This window comes from Rhea pennata, chromosome 11 (assembly GCF_028389875.1).
Source record: "Rhea pennata isolate bPtePen1 chromosome 11, bPtePen1.pri, whole genome shotgun sequence".
In the NCBI taxonomy this organism is placed as follows: Eukaryota; Metazoa; Chordata; class Aves; order Rheiformes; family Rheidae; genus Rhea; species Rhea pennata.
In genome coordinates, this window is record NC_084673.1 from 3,651,115 (window position 1) to 3,675,606 (window position 24,492).

At 47.0% G+C, this 24,492-nt stretch overlaps 2 protein-coding genes across 5 annotated transcripts in view; one reads left to right on the plus strand and one right to left on the minus strand.

Annotated features, from left to right (window-relative positions):
- Positions 1 to 1,591: 1,591 nt before the first annotated feature.
- On the minus strand, positions 1,592 to 17,266 carry NONO (non-POU domain containing octamer binding). Of its 2 annotated transcripts, none has more exons than XM_062584739.1 (11): positions 17,174 to 17,266; positions 16,788 to 16,917; positions 13,845 to 14,038; positions 12,529 to 12,830; positions 10,211 to 10,306; positions 8,876 to 9,072; positions 8,519 to 8,603; positions 7,803 to 7,905; positions 6,418 to 6,460; positions 5,659 to 5,768; positions 1,592 to 2,623 (listed from the first exon to the last, which is right to left on the minus strand). In XM_062584739.1, exons 2-11 carry the CDS (start codon positions 16,906 to 16,908, stop codon positions 2,486 to 2,488), a joined length of 1,389 nt encoding a protein of 462 aa, XP_062440723.1. In that variant the 5' UTR covers positions 16,909 to 16,917; positions 17,174 to 17,266; the 3' UTR covers positions 1,592 to 2,485. The 2 variants fall into 2 exon arrangements, with proteins under 2 accessions (XP_062440723.1, XP_062440722.1); XM_062584738.1 differs by having other exon boundaries at positions 13,845 to 14,065.
- A 1,515-nt stretch (positions 17,267 to 18,781) lies between these two features.
- Positions 18,782 to 24,492, plus strand: part of ZMYM3 (zinc finger MYM-type containing 3) — a 30,768-nt gene continuing 25,057 nt past the window's right edge. For 2 of the 3 annotated variants that reach the window (XM_062584388.1, XM_062584390.1), the window contains exon 1: positions 23,883 to 23,920. The gene's annotated coding sequence lies outside the window, so the exon portion shown is untranslated. Of the gene's footprint in view, positions 18,829 to 23,882; positions 23,921 to 24,492 lie in introns of those variants that run through there. The other variant, XM_062584389.1, reaches the window with a different exon arrangement.

Sequence of the window (24,492 nt, forward strand, 5' to 3'; positions counted from 1 at the left end):
ATAATCAGCTTTATCATAAGCACCAGAAAGCACAGTTTTAGCCCCTTCCTCTGCTGTCACTGGACCTTTGATTTCCGTCTTGTATCTGTCTTCTTGTTAGATGAGCTTTGAGCAGTGCTAAATCTCTCCTTCTCCATCATCTTTACATAGCCTGTTACTATCTTCAATTTTCTGCTAGGGAAAGAGAGTAATTAGACCAATCCTTATCTTAAACTGAAAGGAATTGAGGCAGTTGCTAGAGCACTGGCTATTTGGGCTCTGCTGTTTCCCCTAAAGCTGTTACTTCCGCTTTGACTACTTGCTAACAGGCAAACCAGCCAAGAAATGGGCAGAATGGGAGACAATTCAGACAACTGAGTGCAACTTTACTGTTTCTTCTCCTAACATTTCACGCTTCAGAATTAAATTACATACTTACCAATCCCTTGTGGCATTAGGGAATGTCTGCCAGTCAGGTTTTGGATACAGGAAGCAACAATCACAGATACATCCCCCCTTCAAAGGGCAGCTGAAGAGTTAATTAGCCAACTCACACTGTAAAATTTCAAGTATCTGAGCCAATATGACAGATGAAAAACACCACCAAACTGCCTATGCTGTACCTACAGAGAAGTCATAGTCCCTCTGACAATCAGCAATAAATATCAGCCTTGCCTGACAAATACAGTGTTGATGCTGTCAAAAGTTGCAAAGAAACAACTGAAGAAACAAGAACAGCAGCTTTAGTCTCTCCCAGATGCATCTTCTTATCAATTACCCATTAGAGGCTAATTATAAAACATCAAATGACAGGGCTAAACCAATAAACACCTACAGAGCAACTCACTCATCTTTCTCTGTTAAAGAAAGTACTAACAGACCAAAGCCTACCTTTTTAAAGTTATTGCCTTGATAACATCAGGCATCTAAAAATGTTCTGATCTTCCCTGTTGTGAGTCTGTACAGAAGCTCCCTACGCTCTCAGGATGCAACTCACCTTCCTTCCTCCCTTTCTCACTTTTCCTAACCTCCCTCCTCTGCTGACCCCATGCCAGTCTCAATCTTGGAGTCTCAGTGTGAGGACACAAGTCATGGAAAGTCTGTCCCTACAGACTGCAGCACATATTACACAAGATACATATTCCTTGCTCTCCACTGGCAGTTACAAGTGTTCTGCTTCCTGCCCCAGCAGAGGAGCCTGGAGAGCTCTACAGCAAGGTCTGCATCACAGTCAGAGCCAGCTGCAACATAGCACAGAGAGAGAGACAACTTTGTGCTACGCAGATCAGTCGTTAACTGAACTCCAGGCTCCTTGTGAGAATTATGTGAACAACTCTGCGCCCAGCTTCTCTGCACCTACAACACAGACATCCTAGGGGCATCAGGAGTTCCCTTAATTTACTTTGAAATGCCAAGGTTGAAGGTGTCCTTCCAAAACACAAATAAAACTCCTTCTGTACTAAGGAGAAGCATTAGAAAACTCTCCAGGGTTAAACACGCTATTTACATAAGCTGTGTAAGAACAACCTTTGCTCCATAATCCAAAGCCCAATTTACTTCAAACTATATGTACCCATTTTTTTCAGGAAGAAAATAGACAGCACACCAGATAAAAAAGGCTTAAAATCCACTTTAATAATGCATTCCTGTAACATTCCTCAGACAAACTCAAACTTGTTAGTGGGACAATTACAGCTTGTGTTCAAACAGTTTACACTAAATGAAAAATCTTGTAGTACTTCTACACAAAAGACAGGCAAGGTTAAGATTATACAAACATTTGTTTCAGTTAAATCTTCAGCATGAGATACAGTATCTTTGTCCAATAGATTGTACTTTACTACCAGTAAAAATAAACAGCGATACAACACATTATCAAAAAATCCATCCAAACAAGAGCCTTACAGCCACTCAGGCTGCACATGACGGTCAACTACTTTAAAGAAACAGATGGTCCAGAGAAAAAGAATAACTACAAGTTAGGAGGAAAGAAAAGAAATAAAAGAACATAAAAATCTCCCCAATTCACTACATGATGGATCATTTGGAGCTATATAAATTTACAGAGTCATGGGAACTGCGAAGTACCCAGATGCTGCCCTAGTTCTCCAGAGACTTGCCTGTGCTTTAAGCAAGGTTCACTACACTAAAAAAAAAAAAATGCCAAGACATACTCCAATTGTATCTAGTTTAGTCTCAGGACTCCGGCTGCAAATAGGAAACCTGGAATGGTCAAGGCATTAAGGTCCTTGCCAGATCTTACCACTACTGAACAACCACGGCAGCCTCCCAGAATCCATTTTTCACATTGAAATTTTAGGAATGCACCACATGAAATTTTCTAAAACCTTTACCAGACAGACTGCACTCCCCTTGTCCTAGAGTGGCTTTACCAAAGCAGGCCCTAACTAACTATTTTGAATATCCACCCCCTGAGTATAACTCTATATGGCCTGCTAAGATTCCTTTCCTCTTTGGGGTGTGTGCAGGGGGTAGTTTAATCCTGTTAGTATCTGCGACGCTTGTTAGGGCCAAAGTCACCCCCTGGGTTTCCTCTGTTGAAGGCAGGCGGGTTCCCTCCCATAGCTCCAAGTCCTTCCATTGTGCTGCCCTGGCCAAAACGATCTGCGGGCGGTGGTGGAGTCTTGTGAAGAACAAAAGTGCAGAAGAGGCAGAAAGAGAGAGAGAGAGAGAAAAAAAAAAACATCCTACAGTTAAAAGCCATTTCAGCTGATTTGAATCCTATCAGTATTCCACAGTTCCAACTAACCTTGCTATAAATTTCACCCCACCAAAAAATAAAGTGCAGGACTCGAGTAAGGTAAGTGTTACAGGCAGTCCCTTTCTCCTCATAACTTGAAGCCAAGCATCTTGGAATACAGCCTACAACATCTCACAGACTAGTGCCCTGCCACGGAATGTATGAGTAATGACTGGGAAAGGAGAATTTCCCATTTCCACCACACTCCTTCACCCAGACTGAAGGACACTGATGTGCAGTATGCTGATACTCAGCAGTATCACAATCCAAGTGTACACAACACTGATTCTAAAATAAGTCTGCAATACTAGTCTTGTGCCCTTTTGTATCCTATTATTTCCATTCTTCTAGTCCAACCTCCTGCTCAGAGCAGTCAGATATGAGGTTAGACTGTGTTAGTAGCAGCGTTATCCAGTCTTGTCTTGAAAATATCCAAGGATGAAAGCTGTATAACCTCTCTGGGCAGCCTGTTCAACTGCTTGGCTGTCCTCATGGTGGTCATGGTACATCCTTATGGGAAGTACTGGAGCTGGAGGCAGCCACTACTCTTCCTTCCCCCAGTACTGGAGCTAAGTAACCACATAGAGCAGAGCTGCTTTATGTCAGGCTCGTGAGTTCATTATTCTTTGTCCCCTACTTTGCAGCAGTTGTATACTTTTTTTGTGTTAGTACTGTAGATGACTGAGTCATATTGCCTGGTACAGTTTCCAAAAAGACCATATTGTTCTGGCCATAAGAGAACTGACTCATCACTTTTTGGTATAAATAGTATTATTTCATTGTATTAACCTAAACTCCCTGGCCTTTCCATTCCCCTCTTCAGCTCTCCCCTTAATTTCTCTGTGCAGCATGTATTCCCTCAACCTTAGCTACTCCACTGTCCCTGTGTATAGGTATGAAAATGAATAGACAAATAAAATGCAGTTCTTTACGACCAAAAATTTTACATGATGTAGCAGCCATGATAGACCAAGAAGTATAAGTGGGAAGGTTTGCAAGAAGGTTTTGGGTTGCAGGAGGGTGAGTTTTTTAATTAGACCAACTGATAAGAACTGGAAGATCAGCTTTCTGGACAAGCTTGACTGTGCTGCTGTTTCTACTGCTGATTTGAAATACTGATACTGTGGATATCAGTGGGATCAATGCTCTGTACAACAGATAGGAATGACAGATGCCACAAACATCAGGCTCTGTGAGGCTCTGCAGTAGAGCTGTGAGTTCTTATTACCAAGGCTTGAGTTCCTCAGGAGTCCCCTGAGTTCAGCTGCTACCAGGTCATCCCCATTCCCACACCATTTGCTTTACAAGGCTAAATTTCAAATGCAAAATAAAGAAACACCCAAAACTGAAAGTTACAAGTTGCAGTCTACAGTAACAAACATTTAGTTTGTGTTCCTTTCATTATTTTGAAAGGGACTTTTTTTTCCTTTTTTTTTTTTAAGAGACCAAGCACAAGGACTGGAAAAGCCTATCTGGCACAAACAATCTGGTGAAATATCACAGCAGGTCACAAGGACTATTTCTGCAACTAGCTGCAGACTAATCTGTGAGCACGATGTTTCTCATGATACTAACTTGCATTCTTTTCACACACTTAGACAGCCTGGCCTGTGTATATGCTTGTCCGTACACAAATCAGCTCCAAAGCCAAACAGATGACTGCAAGCAATTGAGTTATTTTACCTTAACAAGACATTACTCACCAGAGTAACTGACTGTGTGTAGGCCCTGAGCCTCACTGGTCTTCATGTAAAACATGTCACCTTAAACACCTTCTTTAGAAGTCTGAAATAGTACTTTTTCACTTTTGTGAAATAAAATTGCCAATTACCATTCATCAACTAAATCACATTCAGTCAGTAAGTTATCAGAACTCCTGTCTAAAACTCTACATTTTCAACTGACTTTTTGTAAGCTGGCTGCCGCATGCAGGAGAAAAAAAAATCTGTACAGCTATTATATATTTTAGTAATACATTTCATCCACAATCACTACTAGAATTAAATTTACGAAGAATTTTGTTTCTCATGCCCTGTTACTGAAGCAGAGACTGGCTGCAAGTTTTCTAAGGAAAAAGCTTAAAATATTTTAAGAAGGATTTTTAATGAAAAGATTTTCTAGCTTTCCATTCACTATATTTTAAATTTAAATTTGCATCTGGAATTTTCCTTATACCCAGTGAGGAGGAGCACCTGAGAAGTTGATAAACTGTGTAAGGCTCATGAAGGTGGGAGAGATGTCATGGGGGAATGCAAATCTGGGGAACTGTCTGCTTCCCAGGCTTTGGAGATGGCATTCAGCCTTGACTTCTGCTGACCAAGCATTTAAATTTTCCTTGCCTTACTAAAAAAAAAGTCACAAGGACTCTCTGCAAAGATACTGTTTAAAATTCAGGAAAATATAAAAATTGAAAGAGAAGGAAACAAGCATAACTGCCACTGGTTCTTTTTTCTTTACTACTTTCAGTAAATTAGTAGAATTTGTTTTAGCCTACTAATTTACTATTGTCCTATTTATTCTAGACTATTAGCTTAGAAAGCAGTTCTCCACTGTTTTCATAAATTGGTGATGGACAAGGTATTCGTGAAAGCTGGGGCATTCTGCTTGCAAAAACCTACATCTCCCAGCACTCTAATTCAAAACTGCTGCCCAATACACTTTTTCTGTACCCATATGTTAATGCTAAGACCTTTCCAATACGCATTTTGGCACTAGCTATTTTTGAAGTAAAGTAGTAGGCTTGGCTCATTCTTCTCAAAATTACCAACCCGTAACAAGGCAAGATTAATTTCTAAAAACTTGAGAGGGAGCTAATCAGGTAAACACCTTTGACTTTAGCAGCATGGCTCCTGACAGCAGAAACAACACATCCTACAGTTAAGACTGTGTGCCACAAAGAGTAGATGCAGATACATTACCATTCCCATAGCTCCATCAGGTATCATAGCTCCAGGACCAGCTGCAGGAGGTGCAGCAGCTGGGACGTTGGTACCACCCATGGCTCCTCTATTGTTCATGCCAATGGTACCTGCAAAAGAAACCTGGAGAATATTCCTGGCAGACACAAAGAAAGGAAGCCAGTGTCCACTCATCACTCCAGAGCCACAAAACACCCCACAAGCTCTTACCTGCAGTGTTATACCCAATATATCTAATCCTTTAGCTAGTTTTGCACTATTAGGCCAAGACAAACCGATCTTGCATTCCAGTATTATCTGGAAGTATAGCAGATTCTTATGTTCACCATCTTCATTAACCACTGAAGGATCTACTTTTTCACTAGCACTTGTCCACATGACCTAAAACTGTAGGCCATGTAGTCAAAATATGGAAATAAAGTAATTGAGATTGCTTCCTGGGCTGAAGGTCTAATATTACATGTTCTACCAGTTTCTGTATCAGTACAAACTTGTATGGGAATCTTAATCACATCACATCACAGCAACTTCAACCAAGTCTTCTGCATACTGAAGAGTCTTTCACAAATGTACAGTATTACCTCAAGCCCAATTTTTGATGTTTGTCATACGAATGTTTTGTGTCACTGAACTGGGAGAAAATTACTTGGAGTCAGTTTCTAGATAATGAGCCAATAAAACAGACTATTCAAAAAAAATCAAATTTTGTAGAGAAGAAAATGAATATATATAGAAAAGACAGCCACAGAAAACTCTTACCTCCCATGGCCATCTGCCCCATTCGCATGTCTGGTGGTTCCCTCTGAAAGACAGATTAATTTCAAATGGTAAAACTTAAGGCATTCTTCATTGCAGTTCTATAAATTCAATGAGTTTGGAAGTTTTACTACTGAAAACTCAGTAGGAGTCATTCCTAAAGTAAATTTCAAGAGATTTAGGCTACCTTCGCTATTAGCTACTGAACAAATAGATCTTATTCAAAATGTCTCATTCTGCAAGATTGCTTTTCACCAGCATGGTACAATATCCAGGAGCAAAGCAAGGCTGTGTGTACAGAATTTATTACAGTAGTAGCATAAGAGAGATACTTGATGTCTGGATGGAAAGATCTGCTGAGCAGCAGTAATGCATTAGAAAGAATTAGTTTTGCTACCTCCTCAGCATAGCTAAGAAGCTTTTTATGTTGAAAGGAATGCAAGCTTATATAATGAACACACAGGGCTAGGTCGCTTACGTTAGAATTCCAGTTAACGAGTTCAATCTTTCTTTATCATTTGAGCACAGGGCACACACCACAGATCTCCCTCGCTGCAAAGCCAGGAGTACCGCCTCACTTCAGTGAGGGTCACACTTTTTCCATGTTGGGAATTGAAGAACAGATTTCACTTTACTTCACCTGTAATCTCAGTACTATTTATCATATGAAGGCATTATTATTTAGAGAACTCAGGAGCTCTGCTATGCAAAGTAATATTCACAAGTTTAGGTCAGTCACACAGTTTTGCCCTTTTGGTTTTACATATATTTAGCTATTTTGCTCAGGGATCAATTTTACATTAATACACATAAAACCTTGCCACCCCAATGCACTGATGCCATGATACCACCTCCATAGCACTACAGCTGGTGTCACACTAGAAAGCTGTTGGGATTGAAAATTATTTATAAGACAGATCAGTATAGAACTGGAGTTACTGCTATTAAAAGGTAGATTACCATGCATTTTATATTCTAGGAAAATATTGACGAATGCTGAGTTTTTAGTACAACCAAAATACCATGCCTGCAGCACTGCCTCAAGTTGGGATCATTTTCTCCAAGCATAATGAAGAATGAGCATATGGCTGTAACAGGACTCTGCAGCAGTTCAGAAAAGTACATCTTCGTTACTGCTCTTAGAATAAAATTAGTTTCCATATATTCTTCTGAACAACAAAACAGCTATCAGGAGTTCTACATGAACAGCAGTGGGAAAACGAGCAATCCAACAATCCAATAACTAGGGTATTTATATTTCCCCAGACAAAATTGTGCTTGGATTTAGGATAGAATGCACTGAGACATCTGCAAAAAGCCTTGTATTATAGAAGAGTAAAATTCTAATGTCCATGTCAAAATGTATTGGGATACAAGCATACTCATACCGCATCAGGAAAATTCCCTTTAAAGCCTTCTTGCTGGCGTCTCATCATCTCTTCTTGTTGCCTTCTCATTTCCTCCTCACGGCGCCTGCGTTCCTCCTCTTGCCTACAAAAAAGAGTCCAAAGATACTCAGCAAAACGCATACCGATCATCCGCATCACAGGGTTGCTCTTTAAGGAGTTCATTATAAAACCCTACCAGGGCACACCTGTGTGCACAGCTGCTCCCAAATACATACTGACTACACATAATATAATGGACAAGAGTCACAGATAGTCGTCAAGTTCCTTCTATATATAGGAGCAGTCTGAAGTTTCTGACAATGACCCTGAGACATGGAAGAGCTGGAATGGCAAGAGAAATATCTGAGACTAAGTTACCTCTCGAATCAGAGGACAGATGCTAGAATGGGGTTTCCCAACCTGTGGTACTAAAGTCACTGAATCACTGTATACATACTGATTGCTTTATTTGTCTCGGTGAAGGTGCTAAACTGAGACACCAAACTGCAAAAGAACAAATACTAGTCAGTGTCCTTCAGCATCAGTGAAAGAAACTCCTACCTCTCACATCTTAAACCAGCTGTACACCCTCCCTATGAACAAAAAAGCCTGAAATAACAACCACTCTTTAGGTAGTAATTAAATTGTCACCCTGAAGAAGTGCTTCAGTGCCAGAATACCATGGGTTTACAGAATTTCAGAACTTGCCTCCTTACCTGAGTTCCAATTGTTTACGTTTTTGCACTTCTTGGTTATGCAATTCCTCCATTCTCCTCAGTTCTTCCTGGCGTCTCATCAAATCTGCAAAGATGATGTTAAAAGACAATCAAATTCTTGTCTCCTCTGCCACTCCTCATCAATTTCTGAACTAAAACTGTACTACAGAAGAGAATAAGGTAACAGAGCTGCCAGCAATACAGTAATATCTCTACATTTATTTGCTCCTGCTACAGTTGGTTAGAAGTAGCTATGTCACAGTTAATCTTCAGCCAGCTCTAGCCTGCCTATTAAGCTACACAGCCCTGAACTTAGCAGGGGCTTGTTCTGGTATCATATTTATCTTTGACCAATACCTTGCCGCATGAGCATAACTTGGTGTTCATGGCGAGCGGCTTCCATCTCCATTTCCAGCTTCTCTCGAGCTTCCTTGATGTTACGATCTACCTGTTCTTGCTGCTGTTTCTCCATTTCTATTAGAGCCTTCCAACGCATGGCATACTCATACTCAAAGCTGCCAGGCTGTGCAAATCGAGGAGGTTGCTCACGCTCCCTGTCAGATAAGGAAGAACTAGTAAATGCTTCAACAGAGCAAGGAGGAACCAGGAAAAATACAGTATGTATGCAAATTCAATGGTAGATCTTTTCAACAATTAGAAATGTATTTCTCCCCATAGCAAAAAACAAAACCAGTTTGTCCTCTAGTTTCTCATGAAAAGCCACACTTGGGAGCGGGGGTGGGGGGGCCATGGGGAAAAAAAACAAAAACAAAAAAAACTTACGGAAAGGAGGAACTTAGGTAGAATCCTAGTCACATTCTCGTCTTACCAATCCACAGACCTTTCTATTGCAGAATTAATTATACATAGAAACTGTGTCCCATTCTCCCCCACACCAAGCAATGACAATGCTTTTATAAGACACCAGAAGTTACTGGATAAGACATTTAGGAATACTCTGTAAGAAATAGCCTTTGCTCCTGCTGCACAGCTTTTTCACCTGTAGATCCACTCCAGAAATAAAACGGAAACAGATCTGCCAGACACGTGTTATTTATTTCACTCATCTCTGCAGCCCCTGCACCTGGAACATCTCACTATTCCCAAGGCAGCTTCCCTGCTCCTGCAGCACCCATCTTCCTTACTTGAAAAATTCATGAGGTCACATGGTTTACTAATTCCCACTACTATGATCACATGATACCTACTTAAACTGAGAAGCCTTCAAAGACCATGGCCTTATACCAGGATAGCTCTAGAGTCTTTTAATGCTATCCACACAATTCCTCATATTTTCACTGTGCGTTCAAGTCTGTTTCCTCCATAGACTTTCCACAGGATTCAGAGCAAGTACCACAAGTCATTGTCTCAGCTTCTCATATGTGTCTTCCTCTTGCACAGATATCTCAAACTTTGATACCAGTTTTTATTCCAGCAATGGAAGCATATGATAAATACATGAATGCTGCCAGGCTTATCCCAGCAAAACTGAACAGAAACATAAATCCACAAAAACTGCTTTCTTCTAGCTAACCATAGCAAGATACCAGTGTATCCTCTTTCCGGAGTCAAATCACATCTACAGAAGGAGCTTTTTGTAGCGCTGATGAGCCACATTCCTAAAGACTGAGGCATGAGTCAATGTCCTAGGCCACAGACAGTCTCATCTCCTTTCTCACAGTAAGCACATACTTGTGATATTGCTGGTTTTTGATGACCAGTTTCTCTGGTAGTCCCTCTTCATCATCATACTGATCCATGGGCTCCACAGTGACAGGCCGTGGGAATCTATAAAGAGAAGATGAGGTGCTTTCAGGACAACTCAAGAATAAGCTTGCTGTGCAGGAAAGCATGTACAGTTTTACCTGGGTCTATAAAATACTGCTTTAGCACTGCTCAAAGGGGTTCAAAATAGCCACTGGTCCGAACCAAAGAGAAAACAGAAATCACTTAGAACAAACTTTTTTTCTAGAACAGGAACTGAAGTGTTAGTTGAAATCCTTGCTGAAGCCAAAACAGATTGCACTGAAAGAATACTTCCAGTTACTGGTTGCAAATAGCAGCTTAACTGAAAACTGACATTCCCTAGTAGAATCTACTCAGCACAAGGTTTGTTGGACCCCAGAGTCTGTCTTTTCTCCCATCCCTCCCTTGCTACATGGCTGATCACCATGTGCTACCCAAGCCCTTGTCTGTCTTCTTACAAACACCCAAGGTGAATTCTAACTACACAGCTCCTCACTGGAAGTTCATGGCTGCAAGATTCATTCCTACTTTCTTGGTGAAGCAACCATGTGCCGTTATTGCCAAATGGCAGAGCTCTGTAGGTGCCTGTTGGGCCCTGTTTGAACTTCTCCACCAGAAATCCACCGGTGCACTTCACAGTACAGACAATGCACGTGTGGTTCTGTCCCCCGGTCTGTGTGTAGAAGAACGCATTTGAGAGAGAAGTGTGCTTTAGTCCCCTATCTCTGAATTAACTCCCCCATCACAGCATTTATACTACTCATGTCCTCATCATGAAGCAGCATCACACCTTCTCTTTAGCGCCTCAATCCCATTTGATAGGAAAAAAATTGTTCATGCTTTTCCAAAGTACAAATAGTGCCTAGACTTCAATAAGAAGGCAGGATATAGAGGCTATATTTTTTTATTCAACTGAAGCTCCACAATATAGTTTTTCCACCATGAAATATTCCATTGATAAGGGTCTTATTTTCCAAGATGCACCAGTTTCAACGAGTTTAAGGTTACCTAGCTGTTACTATCATTAACTAGGACCAGTCAGAACAACTTTAATCAGAACAAAACCTTAACTGGAACTAAGCAACATCCTGGTTTAGCTCCCTTATATAATCAGGAACTAATGCACTGATAACTAGAAGAAGAATGAATGTTCCCCCCTGAGCCACTCAAAGTCTTATATTGGTAGTGCTTAGTGTTGCATGGTGACTTTTTAAAATTTGTTTTCATGGTTCCTTTAAGATATATACTTCCAAATCAGCAAGAGCGCTGGGACTAAATAATCCCAACAATCTAAGAAAGCCTCGAAGTTCCCCAGCAGCAACGTTACTGCAGAGCACTAAACACAGTGATGGCTATTCCCAAATGGTCGCAGGAAAGAAAAGGCGGGGGGGAGAGGGGAAAAAAAAAAGGACAAAAAAAAGCTGCTTTTGGAAACCAAATGTGCTTGTGTACTGCTGTGTCGTATACAGCCCTAGGGGAAAAAGGTGGGAAGTGAGAAGGCACAAAGCTTCCAAGTTACTTCAGAAACTAATAAAGCCTCAATTTTAGAAAGTGTTCTGTTATCAAAATCTATGGGCATGAATACAAAACAGACAGTATTTTTTTTTTATTCCCCAAAGGTCAAAAAGGTCCCCCTTTGACTGTTAAAGCAACAAGCCATGCTCTGTGGAACATGCTCCAGAATTAGCCATTTACTTAAGCATACTCATATGCTTTTCCAAGAGTCTGCTTTGTGATATTCAAGCACAGTGAAGATAGTTTATTACAGTAAAAATCCAAGTCAACCTAACCCATCTGAATAGCTTCTCAGATAGATCCTGTGCCTGCTGATGGTGATGGATCAGCATCACATCTTAGCAGGGCACTGTACTGAGTGGAGTCCCATTCCTAGACTCAGCTCTGAAATGACCCAGAGTACACAATTAACATCCTTGAGCTTTGTTTCCAAACAAGAAAGATGGTCTCTAAAAAAGTTCCTGCTTCTTGAAAGCTGCTTTAATTGCCCTAAGAAGGCTTTATGCCAGTTTTATGTGCTTACCCCACAAGTGGCCTCCCTGAATAGTTTTCAGACCCAAATTTCAGCGTAAACTTACTTTTGTCCAAACAGAAACTGAACAAAATTCTCTTTGGGCAAAACCACCTACTGCATCCTGCCCCACGTCTCATATGCCCCACTTTGTCATTAAGAAATGTTGCTCACAAGCCAGTGCCACCCCTCAACCTGTACACATGCCAGAATAGCGCTTCTCACCCTCCACACTTACGTAGTTAGCAGGAAAGACCCATCACTACATCTATCCAGGGCTTTCCTAGCAGCAGGCTTCCCTGAGAACTCCACAATGCCTTTCCCAGAGGATCGTCCTCTGTCATCCACAATAACCACAGCCCTTTCCACCTGGCCAAACACAGAGAAGGCTTCCTCCAGGAGCTCATTGGACACAAACTGAGGCAGGTTCCTGACTGTCAGCGATGCGCTGTGGCATGCAAAACGCACTCTTAGCTGTTTCCCACGTAGAGGCATGTTGTCTAGTTCCACCTTTGCAATCTCTGCCAGAGTGCGAGTTTCCTAAAGATAAAAAAAGTTATCATTAAAACTCTCAATGCAGGATGGAATTAGCCAGTCACAGACACAACAGAGGGTCAAAAGCCTATTTCCCCTGAACAAGTACTTCACAGAGAAGAACAAATAATCCTCCCACAGCATGGTGAAAAATGCCCTGACACAACGTAGCTATTTTCTATTATCAATGACTCTAGCTGAATAGGCACGTACAGTTTGGGGGAAAGAACACCGTACCAGACATAAGCTTAATTCAACAGCCAGCACTAACTAAGCAAACAATTAACCGATCATTATCTATCAGACAATTACATTAGGCCTACAAAGTGAGCCATTTTTTTCCAAGATTCAGCTATTAGCCAAGTCTGGTAACTGTAAAAGGAAATGTTCATTATATAAGAGCTCATGAAGGATGTCCCCATACCTCTTCCCAGTCCTGCCTTTCAACATGTTTAAGTTATTGCCAAGTAGCTGTGCTACAGCAAGGCACCCCCAAACTGCGGTGTGGGAACCTCATGCTCCATCCATTCACTTTGAGGCTCTTAGAAAGGTAGTCCCTGAAACAATGAAGCTGAGAACTATTGCTCTATGTTGGTTTCAACCTAGCCATGCTTCAAGATGATCATCCGGAGATCTCCTGCCTCAAGAGCATCTGTTACTCCAGCAGTACCGCATGACGATCTATGCTCACAGAAATCTCATCCTCACACCCTTCCAGAACGTGGAAGTCTACCTTCTCTACAACAGCATCATGTCCATGTCTTCCTTCTGTTTTCTACCAGCTGATTTCAGAATGACTTTTACTAAATACCTTGTAAGTCCAGCCACAAACTACCTGAATTCACATTCCTTCTTATAAAAGGCTCTAGCCAAACCACTTGTAGAAGCAGATCCTATATGTTCCAAGAAAACTGACAGCAGGCAAGATACCTGAACACCTACTACTACCAATGAGCAATACTCCTTCAGTGTGAAAATCCCTGCCATGAAAATATCCCAAAGGCAGCAACAGTCACTCACCAGCCTGATAAAGCCAAAGCCTTTGTCCTTGTGTATGAAGACTTCACCTGCTTTCCCATACTTCTCAAATAACTTTCTCATCTCTTCCTCTGTAATATCTGGGGGCAGATTCCCCACAAAGAGGCGGCTTCTTTGGGTGAAGGTCTTTTCACCAGGTTTCCGGAAATTCTTCAGGTCAATAGTCAGGCCTTCATCTGAGGGGAATAAGGTACACAGCTGCTCTACAGTTGAGGGGATAAATTCCATTAGGTTACATCACAGTGAATGCAGAGACACAGGATAATATAGGTAATGCCACTCATTCACTCAGTTCTCAAACCTCTCCAGCCATCTCTAGAGCAATAAAGGCATGTTACTTCAGAATAGGCCAAGAGTCTCCTTAAAGAAAACATGTGCTTGAACTCCAGTGCTCATTAACACCAGTGAAAGAAAGTCTAGATCTGGAGAAAATAGAAACACTGCAGCTTGGGATTACATGAGATATTTCACTCAACTTTTGGAGCTCTGGTCAAGATGACTGGCCCACAATAAAGGCAGCAGTGGTCACAATACAGAATTCTGTTATTGCAACCTGAAAAGTTATAGGAAAGCTGCAGTTTTCCCAGTAAAGAGATTTTTTTACAGCAACGGGATAAATCTGAAAAACAGAGATCTAGAAAAATATACTAAAGGTATGACAGTTTGTCTAGACAAGTGATATTGTAACTAGCAAGCATCCTACTGGATGGGATTTGGGACTTGGATTCCAAGCTGAAGAGAAGGCTGGAATGGTGAAGATATAGAAAACAGTGAGAACACCTACACAGGCAAGACTTCAGAAAAATCACAATGTTTGTTACAAAATCTGTATTCAGTAGGTGATGCTACATCTAACAATGATAAATAGGGCTGACTGTTGGACCACCCTCAAATCTCCACACTCTCTCTGTACACCCTATACACTCTTCAACCTTTCTCTCAGCAAGTCTTTTACCTTTAACCTTCACCTCAACAGCATGACTCTGGAAGCCCAGCTAAACTGCCAGGCACAACCACGATTTTACCATCAGTTTACCTCCATATTCTCTTTCCTGAAAGGCATGCAGAACCTACCCATACAGGACAGCCACCCGCAGAAAGCAATTCCACCATTTTCTGGTTCTATTTTTTGTTCCCTTTGAACCCATTTTTTCCTCTCTTCTATTTGTCATTTGATCCAAGCAGCTTGCAGATCAATTCCTATTCAAATTATGCTTTTCAAGTGATGCACCTCAAGGCCACAAGTATGAAATAAACTACAAATGTGAGTGGTCTTACTCAGACTACAAAGCATGATACTGATGAAAAAGGGCAATTCATGAGAAGACAATGTATCAGTGTAAGGACACCTCCAATGGCTACGACCAAAATGAGACTGACAATACATCTGATGTCACGAGAATGTAGCTATCTACTGAGCACAGCAACAGCGTATAGATGAAGTGTTTCTCTTGTGAACTTTTCAGGCCATTATCAGAAGTATTTGAGCATCAATTTCAAGGCCTGCAAATATACTAAGAGAGACTTAAGGCAGAGTTATACCAATATCAGTGGTTTGCCTTAATAAGGTCCACTCAAAAGAATCTTAGATATAGTCAGTCACTATAAGCAGATCCCTGTGAGGATACAACAATGAAGTTCTTGTAACGTGTTGTTCTCAGCTTGACTGGAAATGAACTAGTCAGTCACCCTATTCTACAACCTATCATGAACTGTTAAAAAGCCTGTATAACAGGGTTACCTAATAAAAATATCCAGGAATTGTGTACTAGCCCAGTATATGCATGTGTAGGGAGCAGAAAGGTCTAATCAAACCTGCAACTAGGACAGAAAACACACACACAGGAAATATCCAAAAGAAAAACAACAAAAAGTGCATTTAGCTCAGGGGAAACCTTTGAAAACACAGTCAAGGTGCACACGTAACTTTTCTTTTTTTTTTTCTTTTTAAAAAAAGAAGTTTTGGCACTTAAAGTCTTTTCAAAACAAAAAACAACTGATTTCCTAATACAACAGGACACCTCCTTTCCCCCGCACATGAAAATGCTAATGGCAATGCCCTGATGCCATACTTCTGAACTATCAAGTTAGATCAGTTAAGGCCTTAGAATTCATTAATGCATACCACCTCAGCTCATAATCACTATCACTGAATTCTAAGCAACCGAGAACTACAGCCCACACACGCTGAATAAGAATAAAGTCAGAAAAATGTCAAATTAGAGTTAATGCCAGCATCAGTATCAGCTGGTACTTTGACCCCTGGATGCTGAAGTATGAACAAGTAAAGCTAGGTACCCACCCTGCCCCTCCTGTGCAAAAATTTGGTCTTAAATAATAAGTACAGAATCTTGTAACAACTTTAAAAATAATAAAATAAATGAAACTGCATCTTTACAGATAATAGATCAATTCCTTTAGTACTTCAAGAAACTTGTACTAAGAAGTCCTCTATTACGGTCAGGAAAAAAAAAAGAGAGTCAACTGAAAATAGCCATCTCACATTTGTAGTTTAAACAACACTATTAAGAAGTCAGAGGCTTCCAAACTCTCCCAAAAGTCAGAGGGAATCTCTGCATCAACACCCAATTTCAAGAACATCAAGCACTTACAAACAAGTCTCCACAACAACCCACAGGAACTGCAAGCGCTTTGCACTTTTGCCTCGACAGAGTGAAAAACTGGCTGCAGTGCAAACCACCCTCTCCAGCAATGGGAAGCCTGCCCGTTGCAGGAGGACGGTGAATGCAAAGTGCAGATTGCTGCGAGACTCGAACTTTTACTCTTTGCCACAGAAAGAGCCGATTCCGTTTGTTTCTGCCGCGACCTGTTGCGCACAGGAGCACGGGCAGGAGCCCGAGTTACCCTCCGCAGCAAGAGCGACCGCCGAGCGCTTGCACGAAGCGGGGCCCTCCCGGGACTCACTCTGGCTGTTGGCCTGTTGCCCGTTGGCGGGGATGGACGGCGGCGGGTGCTGCTGGTGCTGGTGCTGCTTCCGCGGCGCGTGGTTCTGCTTCTCCATGTTGAAGCCCTTGTTGCCCTGCATCTTCCCGACCTGCGGGCAGACACGCACGGTCGGCCGCGGCCCGGAGCTCGCCCTCCCGCCCCGCGCCGCCGGGGGCCGCCCTCGCCGCCGGCCCCGGCCCCGCCTCGACGAGGCCCGCGCGCCCAAGCGGCCGCGTGCCGGGGCGGGGCGGGCCGCGCAGGCCGCGCCGGGCCTGGGAAGGCGCTGGCGGCAGCGGCCGTGCCCGCCCGGCGCCCAGCGGAGCGGAACGACGTCGCCCCGCGCCCCGCCACCGCCCCGGCCTCACCTGTTAGCGGACGCCGGGGCCGAGGCGGATCGCGGCCTCCTCACCCCACAGAGCCCGCAGAGGAGCGCGCGCGCGGCCGGAACTCGCGCAGCCTAACCGGGCGCCCGCCGCTCGCGCTCCCATTGGCCCACCAGCCACCAGCGCCTCGCCACCACTGGCTGAGTCGGCCGCCAGTCACCGCGTGGCCGTGGCGGGGCGGGACTAGCTGCGCCGGCCGCCCTCCGCGAGGAACCGATTGGCTGAGGCGCGGCGGCGGCGCGCGGCGCGCGCTGCCAATCACCGCCGCGGGCATCACACTTGGGTGAGAGGCGAGCAAGGGACAAAGGAGCCGAGCGGGTGCGCGGCGGGCGCCGCGCAGGCGCAGTAAGACACAGAGAGCGCCGCGCCTGCGCGCGCGGGGCCGCTGCCTTTAAAGGGACCGCGGCGGGGGCCGAGCGCGTGCCGCGGCGCGACGCGCCCCTCTCCGCCCCTCCCCCTCCGCTCCCTCCCCCTTCCCCTCACGAGCGGCGCGAGGCCGCGCGGGCGGCGCGACGGCGGCCGCCGCCCGGCCGGTGCTGGGCGCCGTGTCGCGGCCCCGTAACGCCCGCTGCGGCCCAGGGCTGCCCCGCCGCCGCCTCGTCGCGTCGCGAAACGCGGCTGTGCACTGCCGGTGCCCAGGCCCCCGGGGCTGGCTGCTGCTTCCGCGGCCGCCGCAGCGCCCCCCGGGTCCCTGCCCGGAGCCGGCGTCGTCGCCCCGGGGAGGGGGCAGCGCCCCTGGGGGCAGGGGGGAGGGTGGCCCGGGGCGGTGTCGCGGGTGTGGGGGGTCGGCGTGGGGGAGGGGCTCCCGTGGGAGGGAGGATCCCGGGGGTGTCGCGGGGGGGGGCGGAGGGGAGCGCGGGGGGGGGGGGGCGGGGCGCGGGCCGGGGGCCGGGGCAGCCCCTCCCGGGGGCGGTGCCGCGTCCCGGGCCCCCGCGGAGGCCCCGCCCGGCCGCGCTGTCACTCACCGCCCCGGGGAGACGCTCCAGCTCCAGGGAGGCGGCGGTGGCGGCGGCGCCCGAACCGGGCCGGGCGGTTCCCCCCGCGCGCAGGTAGGGGCCGTGGCGGCGCGGCCGGGCCGGGCCCCTCGGGGCGGCAGCGGGGCCGCCCGCGGCGGCGGCGACAGGGTTAAGGACGGGGGGAAGAGCGGGGGTGATGAGCCCGCTCCGCGGGATCCGCTCCGCACTTTGCGGGTGGCCGCGCGGGCACCGGCGGGGATTGCGGGCTCCCCGTTGCCGGCCCCGCGCCACCCGCCGAGCCGCGCACGCCCCCCCGCGCCGTGCCGGGGTGCGGCCGCTGTCTGCGCGGGTCTCCGCGTTGTCGGCTCGCGGGGCCCCGCTCCGTAGCGCCGCGCCAGGTTTTTCGGGCCGCCCAGTAGTGTCTGGGCTGCTGCGCCGATCCCGGGCTCGGAATCCAGTCCGGGTTTTCCAGGCCGCCGCCTGCAAGCGAATCTCGCGAGCCCAGGCCCTGCCGCAGCCAATGGGGAGCAGTCCCTCGCTTGACACAGCCAATAGGGAGCTTCCCCCGCCCCCCCTCGGGCTGCAGCGCGCTGAGGGCTCCGAGCGGCGCCTCCATTTAAAGGGGCCGCGACCCGAATTGGGGCTCCGGGTAGAGCGGGCGGCGCAGCGCCGGGGAGCCAGGTACGAGCGGCGCCGGCCGCGGGCGCCTCCCCACGGGCGACGCGACAGCGCGGCTCGGGGCGGCCGCCCACCCGCGGAGCACTAGTGCTCGGGTGGGGGTGGGGGCGGGGCAGGAGCGTGCGGCGCGGGGTCCGGGGGGGGGGCGCGTGGCCCCCCCCCCCCCCGCGCAGGATGGGGGGCGGGGCGGGGCGCGCGCCCCAGCCGCGAGGTGGGGGGGGGGGTGGCCCCTCCGCGAGGGGGCGGGGCCGGCGCCGCGCGCCCCCCCCCCCCCCGTGGCGGCCGCATGGGGGCGCCCTCGGGCGGGGGCGGGGGGCGGGGGCCGGTCCGGTGCCATCTGTGGGGCTCAGGCCCTGGGGACCCCCGCACCCCCCCGGAGCGGGCCTGGGTGCGGCCCCCCCGCCCGGTGCTGTTTTTGGTGTGTGGGGGGGACAGGCCCGGTGCGCCCCCCACCCCACTGCCACTCGTGGGGGGCAGGCCCTGGGGGTAGGCTCGGAGGGGAGGGGGCGGAGTAGGCCCCAGGGTGCCCCTCAGCTCGGCCGTGGGGGCGGGCTGCGGCCCCCCCCCCCCCGCACCCCCCTCACCGTGTCGCCCCCGAGGGGTTGGTGCAGGGCCGTCGTGCTGTGGGGCAGCGCTGCCCCCTGCCGCCGAGGATGGGGGGGGCTGCCCCCCACGTTTCCCCCCCCCCCCCAGCAGCCTGGGCCCGCTCCCCGCCGTGGGGGGCCGCACCGAGGAGCGGTATAAAACGGCCTTCTGGCGTCTGCGTGGCCCCCGGCCGCGCCGAAGCGTGATGTGCGCGGCGAGCCCCGGCTCGGCCCCTGCGGTCGGCCTCGTCGAGGCGGGCTCGGCTGCCGCCTCTCCGCTCACCTGCCGGGTGGCACGCGCCGCGGGCGGGCGCCCGCCGAGCCGTCCGCCCTCCGCGCCGCTCTGGCAACGCGTAGCGATGGAGCATCTGGAGCTGGCGACGCATCCCGGGGCTGCCCCGCTCTCTGATCTGCCTTCCCGCCCCGCGTCCGGCTCCCTCCGAGCCGCCCTGGCCTGGCCCTACGCTCCCGCGGGAGCAGGGAGCGCCGCTCGGCCCGCGGGGCAGCAGGGACCTGCCGGGCAGAAACCGGGAGCCCCGAGGCCGGGCCGGGGCTGGGCTCGGCCGCTGGAGCACGGTGTGCCGGGGTGGAGGCAGCTTTGGCCCCCGGCGCCAGGCCGGGAGCTGGCCGCGGCGCGGGAAGGGGCCTCGGCGACTGGGTGCGCCCGCAGCGGCATGGCTGGATGTGGTCTGCCTCAAGTGACCGTGGAGGGCAGGCTGCTCAGCTTGGCCCTGGGGAATGGTTTCTGGGGCATCTTTTCCCATCGAGGAGCGGAGCTGCTTCGTTGGTGCCCTTCCATTCCCACTGTGCTTCAGCTGTAATTCTCGTTCGAGGATGTAACTGCTTTCTCTGTCACTGCCGCTTTCCTAATCTGCATTTTCTCCGACAACCCTGCCAACCCCAGGATCGAAGCCAGTGCTAAGAGCACGGCTCTGTCCCATTGCCATTCCAGCTTTATTCTCCTAAAGGAATAGCCATCTCCTACAGAGCTTACACCTGGAATGGCCAACTTAAAGCTCCTGGCCCTAGCATGCTTATGTGCACCATTTCTTGTTCCCCTCCGTGCCTGCCTGTTAGCGCCTGTTACACGTGGCCTTGTTTTGGAGGATGCAACTTAGCAGACCCATAATGACGCCAGGTTAGCGACAGTAAGTCACAGCGGATCTCACTGCAACTCTGACAGCCAGAGCGAGGGACTAAGGTTAAGTTCATGACCTTACTTGGAGGATTAAGTCCCACACTGTATTTCTTTTATGGATATCTTATGGCCAGTGATGATGGGATGCATGACCCTGAAGGACACAGGTTTGCTAGCAGCAGCTTCTAGTGTAGAAGGTGGTGAAAGCAATGCAAACGAAGTATAAAATAGGCTATAGCTATAAAAATGAATTGTATTAGCTTATTGAAGGTTGCATCAGAAGGGTTTCACTGGCATTGTGTTTTAATTATATAGTGTTTATAGAATGTCTTAACTTCTCTTTCTGCTGGTGGCATAGGTTAGGTAAAGGCACTGCCTGAGACCATCTTTGCCAGCCCTTTTGGTCGTGGGGTATAGTGGTGTCTTCTGGCCAGGTCCCATAAGTTGACCTGTTAGCTCAAGCTTGTTCATCAGCATAAAGAAAAAGAAGTCGCATCTCATGGATGAGAATGTTGGTCTGCTCAACGCAGCACTGCCTGTGGCCAATTTGTACATCTGCCCATGAGCTGAAGCATCCCAGTGCTAAAATTCCCCTTTGGAGACCCGGGAGTCGGAACCTCGCTGAGGAATTGGGGAGTGCCAGCAAGGCCTAGTGAACTGCTCATCTTTCAGTATTTTGGCTCTGTAAGACTACCTGTGCAAAACTAGCTGTTTTGCCCCCAAAAGCAAATCTTCCCTGAGATTTTGCTATGTTGTCTCGTCTCTCTTCCCTGTGTGGTAAGGTTTACCCAGAGAATCATATGAAGATTTAGGTTGGAAGGAACCACTGGAGATCTCTAATCCAGTTTTTTGCTCACAGCAGAGCTTACTTTAGATCAAGTTGCTCATGGTCTTGCCCAGTTGAGTTTTGACCTCTTCCAGGTCTGCTGTTCATTTCTGTCTTCTGACCAATATCTTAACATCATTAGGACAATTTCAATAGATGCTCACTTCTCTGTTGCAGAACCTTGCCACTTGTGAGATGCTGGTCTTAGGAAAAGAAGTGAGAGTATCCTGGCAATTTCAAACTGCTGCCAGAATGGTGTCCCTGATGGATGAGCATGCTTCTGTTGGTTGCCTTGGAGTTTACTGCTAGTATGAAGATGTTGGATTATCAGCAAATTATGCTGAGACTTGAGGAATGTTTCAAAGTACCTTTGAAGTGTTGCAGGGAGCCTCCTGGCAAACCTCACCCCAGAAAACTCTGCAGGAAGGTTCCTGAATTTTGTCCTTCCAATTTGATTTTCTTGAAGCTCAGATGGAGTTTCTGGGCTGCAAACTCAAGATGTAGTTTGGTCAATTCTGCCTTAGAGTAATTAACAGGAAACCCATGAACTTGGATTCTTATTTTGCAGCACCATTTGCTCTGTTGGAGGGTTTCAGCTTTCTTGAATTTGGGTGACTGCAGTACTAAGTTTGAGGCCTGTGCCCTAAGCTGGTGCTCCTGATGTAGAAAATTTTTGCTTTCCTCTTGGTTCTTCTTCTGGCTTTGGAGCTGTTGCAAAACCATTGCTGATGTCTTCAGGCTACTGGTGATATTCTAGGAAGGCCCTTTTCCTCATCTGCCAGTTCCCATGGTGTAGACAGTTTTGGCCATTTGTTAAGGCTGGCCCGAAGGGGACACGGTGATAGGTGCTGCTATTTTCACTCCATGCATTATAGAATAATATACAATAATACATTCAGAGATCAGAAGAGACAACTGTGTTCATCTAGGTTGACCTGCAGAGTGCAGGCTGAGGAACTGGATCAGTGACATTTGTAGCGGTACAACTGACTTGAAGATCGAGTCACTCAATGCCATTGTAAAATCTCCAAGTTGCAGAGGTCTATACATCCCTGGGTCAGTTGTTTAAATAGTCAATAACCTACAGCTTTAATCTGGAAGTAGACACTCCTGACTTGGTCCAATTTGACCTTTAGCCTTTAGAATCTTCCTGGGTGTTTGACGAGTCCTTCACTATCAGATTTTCTCCCCTTATGGGTTTTTGAGACAGGTCATACCATGTCTCCCCACTTCTTTTCAGTGAACAAAACAGATTTATCACTGGAAGGTGTTTTCTAAACCATGGCTGATTCTTAAAGCAGTGGGATTCTTGCATTACCTTGCCAGATATATTTTTTTTATTTGAAGCATCCCAACTCGTACAGCGTCTGTCTTCAAGCGAAGACAGTAGCCAAGAATTAGATGGTAATGATAAAACGTGGTGCTCTGTGCAAGCAGTGCTGTATTGAATGACACCAATGGTTCTGGCTTTGTGCTCTCCGAGTGCAGCGTCTGGGCTGCCAGGCTGACGAGTAGGAGCTCGGAGAGCTGCCTCTCCAAAAACAGCAGTGAATAATGACATGCTTTCTGCTCCCTTCCAGAGCATTTTGACTAGGCTGAAACCTGGTCCCTAGCAGTATGCTTTGTTTACTGGTAATTCTTCATAAATTAATGTGCTTTTAAAAGCAGTTAGCCAATCTGTAATAAATGTTTGCAGTGTCTCAATCTGGAAAGCTATAAACTGCCACATGCTTTAGTAAACTCAGATATATCATTAGCAATGAAGTTAGCCCTTGCTATATTTGTCACTCAAGGTATAATATTGTTAATGAAGATCTGTTGCATAAAACCATGCTGGTCAGGCATTATGTTACTTCCTTAATGCTTTATTGATAGAACCGTGTATTGACCACTAAGTCAAATGTTACTGCTTATTTGAAGTTTTGGCACAAAAATAGGAACTTTCTTCAGAGCTTTCTGTTCAGTTCTTACTAGATAATTCTTATGTAAGAATTCTGTATGTTGAGCTAAGTGTTTTAACTGTAATGTATATATTAATGTCTTTCATATTTCAAATGTTTTCTAATATCCAAAAGAGAAAAAAGGTAAATTCTTTAGCCTTTGAAAATCTGAATCATTATCCTTTGACAAAAAAGTCTAGGTTAGGTCCCTCAACAGCTGCTATTCCTTTGGTAGAAGAAGGCAGTAGCTGTGCTCTTCTATGGGCGATGGAGACTTCTCAAGTATCCACCTCATTGTGAGGGAGTAGCAACAGGATTTTTTTGTTTTGTTTTATTTTTACTGTCTGGTTTAATTAAATGCTTGTTGGTAGCTGCTCATTTTTGCAGGTAGACTGTATTCCCTTGCTCATGGTCAACTGAATCAAGACACTTGTAACTTCATAGATCCATGTCATACAAACAGCATCAACGATGTCCTTAATAACCCCTATAAAGTCTCAGCGAGTCACTTGTGGTACTCGAGTGTGCTGTGAGAGATGTCTCACTTTGAGCTTCCTGCTCTGAGAGAAGATTTGTGTCCTCCCCCAACCTCCCCTTGGCAGAAAGGGTAAGTCAGATCTGGTAGTTTACTCATGTTGGATTTGTGGCCAGTGTTGGTCCTACACATTCATGAAGGGCCCTCAGCAGATCCATCAGCTACTTGGAAACTCTCACATGCTGTTTGAGAAGCACTCCGCTTCTGATTGTGGCGCCAAGGACTTCACAGTCCTTGAACTCAATCTTCACTGGAACAGTAGTTACTGAGTATTCTGGAGAGGATGGTACCCAGTCCAGAGTAATGAATTTCCAAATGTCTGATTGAGCCATCACATCTTCTGTAAACGTGCAGGATTTCACCACACTGTCTCCTCCCTGTTTGGCTGAGTTGTGTTCCAGCATGCTTTCCTTGCTGCCAGATATGTGGCTAGGAAAAAGGAAGATTGCAGACTGAGCTGTGACCCGAGCCCAGTGAGTGATCTGTGCATTAGATAGTCCTGGAATAAAAAGATGATGAAATGTGGTGGATCATTTCAGCATCTGCCAAAAACAGTAAGCTATTACTCCTCTGTTAGAGGTAGTGAGAAGAAACCAGGAGGAAAAGTGTGTGTTCTGTTGGCAGCAGAACTCATTGCAAAGTTC